The sequence below is a fragment of the Octodon degus genome, unplaced genomic scaffold, assembly GCF_000260255.1.
Source record: "Octodon degus isolate 3935 unplaced genomic scaffold, OctDeg1.0 scaffold00010, whole genome shotgun sequence".
NCBI classification, from domain to species: domain Eukaryota; kingdom Metazoa; phylum Chordata; class Mammalia; order Rodentia; family Octodontidae; genus Octodon; species Octodon degus.
In genome coordinates, this window is record NW_004524586.1 from 19,478,907 (window position 1) to 19,485,277 (window position 6,371).

The window sequence follows — 6,371 nt, forward strand, 5'->3', positions numbered from 1 at the left end:
GCTTCAACAGCATTCCAAATCCAGGGCAGGTGGCCCAGGCGTAAACTCCAAGGGGGGGGGGGGAGGTGATGAGTGGGGACCCGCAGGACGGAAGACTTCCAAGCTTGCTTCCCTAGATTCCGAGGATTGGGCAGAAGCTGGTGGAGCTGGCTACGCTGTCTCCGCGGTGCCGGCGCGCGCACTAGAGCGTGGAGGCTCCCCTACCCCAGGCCAGCGGCCCCGCCAGATAATTCTGAGGACGTGGCCAGCGCGCCCTGCACGTGGCGGGGGCCTGGGCCCTGCAAGTGCCAATCGGCATGCAGCCCCCTGCGGCTCTCTGCACGCCCCGCCTCTCAACCCCCTCCTCACCTCCACTTGGCAGCGCGGACCGGTTCGCCCATAGAGACCTGCGGCCAAGTCACAGCTGAAGACTGGCCCGAGTGCCGCCATCCCGGAACGCTTGCCACCGGCCTCGGGGGCGCGGACGGCGGGCATGTTGGCATGGCAGGATGGCGGGGCCAAGGCGGCCCCCTCCCATCACAAGATATCCTTCTCGGTCTTGGACATCCTGGATCCACAAAAATTCACCCGCGCTGCACTCCCGGCGGCAGTGCGCTTCGCTCCCCAGGAAGCCAAGAAAAGTTTGGCGGAGATCGAAGCAGGGAAGGAAGCCAGTCGTGGAGAGCCTGTCCAAGAGCAGGAGACCTCTGGTAAGAATAAGAAGCGGACGCAACTCAGGTGACACAGAGTTAGGGCTTGGTGAATGGCCCTCAGCTGCATCTTTACAAAGAGGGAGGGCACGCAGGAGCAGGTGCAAAGGGTAGCCCTCTCCTTGGAATAGGATTGAGGTAGAAAAGAGGCTCCCAGCCATCTAGGGCTGAGATTTGTCATGGAAGCCCTTTCCCTGCACGCCAAGCGGGTGGCCACAGCACAGTTCTGACTTGTTATCGCCTTAGCAGTAGAAACCAACACCCCATGCCCACTTGCAGGCACATTTCTTAACAGGCATGTAATGTGCCCACCACTTACTAGAACCTGGGCTTGGAGAGGGGAAAAAAATAATGAAAACTGAAAACCTTGGAAGTAGAGAGCATCATTAACGTCATTCCCATTTTATGGATGAGTGAGCTAAGGTCAAAGTCTACACCCAGGATCTTGGTTGGTGGCCAGGTGACTATTTCCACCTGCTTGGAGACCCCTGCATGACGTTGCTGCCCCTTGGTCTACCCTGCCCAGACCCAAGTTTGGACTGGGGCTAGGGACTGGGCTGAGGTGAAGGGACACTGCTGGCACTTTCTTCTTGAAACCTGTTTTCTTTTTAACTTATCCTTAATGCTTGAGGACAACTAAGGAAGGGGCCAAGAAAGTTTATTGCAGGAAAAAGGATGAAAGACAGCAGAATCTGCCGGGTGGGACATGGGCAGAGACTTGCCTGGAGGGACTTCGAGGGTCAGGATCTTAGGTCCCACGTGAGGGTGGGTGCTGTGCATCCCTCTGCTGCTCCCCAAGTTTGGAGGTGATTGTCTGGGCCCAGCCTTGGTGCCTCTGGAGGCCATGCTTGGGCCCCTACAGCGGGCCTGGTAATTGTTCCGATCTTCTCTCCGAGGGGCCTCCCTCCTCTCTCTTCAGCCCCCATGATCGATATTCTATTACTGGCGCCTGCATATCTCCTGTCCGCAGCTTGCAGGTACCGGCTTCAAACCCCCTTTCCCTGTCTGATCCTAATATTGTTCGATTAAAACTTACCTTTAATAGATGACATCTATCGATCCGGTCCCGCACAAATCTGAAACTCTATTAACAGGGCAGGAGAGGCAAGATGGGAAAGGGGGGAATTTCACTTTAAGTGGTGGTGGTGGTGGGGTTAATAACTTCTTTTTTAATTGCTAGGAGTCTCAGACCAAAATATGCTTCTAGCGACTAGGGAGGCACACCATCACTAAAAGCACTTGATGTCTGGATGTCTTAATGTACAACGACCCCCCCCCCAGGTTGCCCTGTGAGTTCATTATTCTCTCTCTATGCGAGGTACCATTGCTTCATTCAACATACGCTTCTTAAACACCTACTAGGTGGCAGATTTGTAAAGGGGAAGGGGATGCCATATTCCTAACTCCTCCTCTTGGAAGGTTGTGCAGTCCAGCGGTGGGACAGATAAAAAGGGAAGCGGGTTGGAGTGAGAACTATGTTCTCTGCGGAGGACGAAGGGGAGATTGGAGACCTGGGTCTTTCCAGGCTTCTGATCACCAGCCTTTTTCCCCCTAGAAACTGAGGGCCCAGGCGGTGGCCCCTCATCCCCCCTGGAGGGCTCCGAGGCCGAAGACGATGAAGAAGACGCGGAGGACGCGGGGCAAGCGCGAAGGCGGGAGCGAGCTACGCACCTACAGACTGGGCCCGCACGCTCCCCCGACGCGCGGGGGGCCACACTGGGGACCGCCGAGTGCAGCGTGGACGGCGAGGGCGGCCAGGTGGGCGCCCCAGGCTCTCCCGGCTCCCCGCGGCCCCGGCGCCGGCGCTCGGAGCCCAGCTGCGCCAAGCCCCGTCGCGCGCGCACTGCCTTCACCTACGAGCAGCTGGTGGCCTTGGAGAACAAGTTCAGGGCCACCCGCTACCTGTCGGTGTGTGAGCGCCTGAACCTAGCGCTGTCGCTCAGCCTCACCGAGACGCAGGTCAAAATCTGGTTTCAGAACCGCAGGACCAAGTGGAAGAAGCAGAACCCGGGAGCCGACGGGGCGGCGCAGGCGGGGGCGGGGGCGCCACAGCCCGGGACAGCCGGCGCGGCAGCGGGCACCTGCGGCGGCGGCACGGGGGGCAGCCCCGGCCCGCCGGGCCCCGGAGCTCTGCCCTTCCAGACGTTTCCCTCCTACGCCGCGGCCAACGTCCTCCTCCCGGCCGCCGCATCCTTCTCGCTGACGGCCGCCACCGGGAGCCCCTTCGCGCCCTTCCTCGGGCCCTCCTACTTGACCCCCTTCTACACCCCGCACCTGTGAACCTGGGGTGCTCTGGATCCACGAGCGACCCGCTTCGCGTGAGGCCCCTTCCTTCGCGGACGGGCCGGACGCCCCCTTCTGGCGCTCGGATGTCGGCGAGCCCCTTCCCTTCCAGCCTCTGCGAGACGCCGCCAGAGGGCGGACAGCAGCCGCCTGCGCACACGGGCCACACCTCTGCCCGCCACGCAGACCTACTGAGTCCACGCGGGCTGCAAAGCCCACGAGGAAATGTCCGGAGACGGAAGCTGGCCTAAAATCTTGTTTTGCGAACTGGCTTGTCACTTTCGTCACATTCAGTTGAGTTCAAGGACTCTTACAAGGGTCAGGGCACTCCAGGTGGAGCTCCTAAGTGTCAGGATAGAGCCAAGAGCCAATACGGGCCCTGTGCAGCGGCTACTCGCTCCTAGCACGGAAATTTCAAGGATTCTGTTCTACTCAGAGGTGAGGAACTGCCCCTTCTTCTCAGAGCTGTTTTCCCTTTGGTACTTGACTATGGGCTCCAACCCAGCGAGCGGGTCCTCCCAAATCCTGAACAGAGCTGGAGAGAGCTGGGCCTCGGTGCACGTTGTCGCTGTGAAAGACCTTTTTAAATACACTAAATCCAGCATCTCTAGATCTTCATTTAAAATTTGGATATCAGGGGGCTGGGGAGATGGCTTAGTGGAATAAGCTTTTCCCTGGCAAGCTCAAGGGCCTGAGTTCAATCACCTCCCAGTTCTGGGAAAAAAAAAAAAAAATGGATGTGAGCACACTATTGTGGTTTACAGACTGTACAGGTTATCTTGATAGAATGGTACCTTATTTTTCTGAGCAGGCCATAGATCTGTGCTAGGGAGGGTCCCACTCAGCATTGTGGCTAGAGTTATCTGCTAAAAAAGAAACAGCTGTGTTGCACTGCAAGTTTTGAGATCAACTTGGACAAATCGCAGTGATGGCCCCAAAATGCATAACAATGACAAGAAAGTCATGGCCCAGTGACTGCCAGGAAGTCTATGCAGGAGGCTGCTTGTTCTGATGTAGGACTGCATACCAACTTCAGTCCTGGCTAGTCTGTCTGTCCTAGCATGTTCTAAACGCTGGAGGATGAGCTTCGTCAAGACACACTGCCTACAGTCAGGGACTGGACTCTTTACTAAACATGTTTGGGTCTTCGTGTAGAATTGTGACTTAAAAGCAATTCTTGTTCCAAACAGATTCTCTATGATGGTGAACAAGCAAACGTTTATAAAGGGCTGGTAAAGAAACACTGAGCGTGAAGAGCTACTGCTGAGGCCAAAACCTTGTTCATCAAGCTCAACTGAGGGACTCAGTCCTGGCATTATTTGCTGCTTTTACTGTCTTTCCTAAACATTAGTTGTATAAAATCCTTGACAGTTTTCTCTAGAAGGTCCTTCTGTTAGTTTTCTGTGTAATGTGGTCAGAAACACTGATGACTCCAACTCCACGCCATGTATATTTTATTCTTATTTTTATCTGATTATTTCAGGCCAGCTAATATCTATATTTCTTACTATTTTTTGGTAGCCCAGATTGTGATCATTAAACTTAATGAGGGGTTTTCAAAGTAAAAGTAAATTTTGAATAAATTTTGCTATTATACCCTTGAAATACACAGTTCTTTAATTAGGGAGTTATAGAAAATATCTCCTTTCTCCCAACTTAAAGACTTTATAGTCACATGACTCATAAGGCTTGAAAATATGTATTTAATTATGTATTATTTGCTAATTAGACTTTTCTGTCCAAAGAATATTCCCAAACAATGCATTATAACTTTTTAAAAGACAGCTGGTGCCAGAGGAGATTAAAGATGTAATTATTATAATAGAGAATATAATTTTATTCATAATACACCTTGGTTAAAAATGCCAATAACTATTTGTTGATTTCTCAAAAGCAACATTCCATTTGTATATGAGCAGGAAATGTAAGCGCACAGAGGCCAGATCTATGAAGAAAGGGCAAAAGTTCTATAATAAGTGGAAGACATTTCATTCCAGTTCTTTCCAGTATTGGACACCCAGACTTGGGTTCAAGAGAGGGAGTAGAGAGGAAGGGAGGAGCTTTTCTCTGTGTGGACTGTCCTGGTGCTGTAATTCCTGACCCTTCCTCCCTCCACCAATTGTCCTAGGGTGATGCTTGAAATGTGTGATTTTGGACATCTCCTGCTTTGAAAGACCTAGTGGCTTTCTTACGAAAATCTTAGACTCATTCTATTGATGTGTTGGCCTAATAAACTCCTTTTGTAATGATTTCTTGTTTAATCATTCCTTGCTCTCCATTAGCAAATCTTTTAATTTTTTTTATCATTTTAAACAAGAAGTTTATTTAAAAAACAAGACACTTGACTTAAAGGAAAAACTATCTAGGATTCTTCTATTTTAAAGAGTAATTTACTCCTACGTAAAGACAGATTGTCCTACATGTAACAGCTACGTACAAAAAAGTTATAAAATTGTCCTTGGTTTTACAATGATAAATGAAAAACATTAAAATTCTTCAATCAAACAGGGTATGCAAGGAATTTTATGTTGCTGTCTTTTCTGTTAAAACAGTGAGAGCAAAATAGCTTACTGGAATATAAAGGTAAGAGCTGATGAGCATGCCACTAATGGAGAAAGGGGATTATGTTCACAGAACCAGTAATTCCCCATCTCATCTCCATTTGATGTCAATCAAAACATACTGTTGGCCATTTAGTAAAAACAAAACAAAACAAAACAAAAAGCAATATGCTTGTGCACATACACCAGATACTTTATGTACAATGTCAGGATGTGGTGGAACCAACTTGCAGGTTTCTAATTGCGAACGTATTCTTGGTCTGTAAGAACAGAGTTCTGGAGTAGTTGCAGGTTCGCCTTTTAGTAGACGCCTCCTGTCTGCTGCTGGAGCACGTCCATTGTATCCTCATCCTCCATTTCCAACTGTGCAGGTGTGTCGGTGTCATTGACTGGCTGTCCAAATCGGAAGCTGATCTGCCTCATTAACAAACCCTGTCATTCACAATAGGCTTTCATTAGTTTACTAAGTGGTGTGTGCCTCTTAATCTTAAACTGCACCACAGAACCATCCTGCCCCGCCACCTTCAAATTAATGTGCTTGTTGTTCTCAGTCTTGACTCCTTCCTTGGGCTTTTCATCGGCCATAGGACCATTTTCTGTAGCAAAAGTAAATAATCTCCATACAATTTTAATTAGTAGCTATTAATTAAATCAATATCTACCTATCAGATTTCTAGGATGTTAATGCCCTAGCTTTACTTCAGAAATTCTTAATGCTCCAACAAGAACCTGGTGTCCAGATAACTTCAGAATTGAACCATTTACTGGTCATATCTTTCTGAAGTTAGAAGTGACAATTGTTGGGGGTGGGAGTGATGCTGTGGATTGAACCCAGGGC

The 6,371-nt window shown here is 50.1% G+C and overlaps 1 protein-coding gene and 1 pseudogene across 1 annotated transcript; one reads left to right on the forward strand and one right to left on the reverse strand.

The window, feature by feature from the left end:
* The first annotated feature begins 472 nt into the window (after positions 1–472).
* On the forward strand, positions 473–2,969 carry Nkx1-2 (NK1 homeobox 2). Its single transcript, XM_004625592.1, has 2 exons — positions 473–689; positions 2,245–2,969. Exons 1-2 carry the CDS (start codon positions 473–475, stop codon positions 2,967–2,969), a joined length of 942 nt encoding a protein of 313 aa, XP_004625649.1.
* A 2,864-nt stretch (positions 2,970–5,833) lies between these two features.
* On the reverse strand, positions 5,834–6,118 carry LOC101582117 (annotated as a pseudogene).
* Between the last annotated feature and the right edge of the window lie 253 nt (positions 6,119–6,371).

Excerpts from the sequence above, each read along its gene's own strand:
- Nkx1-2 (XM_004625592.1), top strand. The coding sequence starts at position 473 with ATGTTGGCATGGCAGGATGGCGGGGCCAAGGCGGCCCCCTCCCATCAC. Across the intron at positions 690-2,244 it reads CCAAGAGCAGGAGACCTCTG|AAACTGAGGGCCCAGGCGGT; the intron begins GTAAGAATAAGA and ends TTTTCCCCCTAG.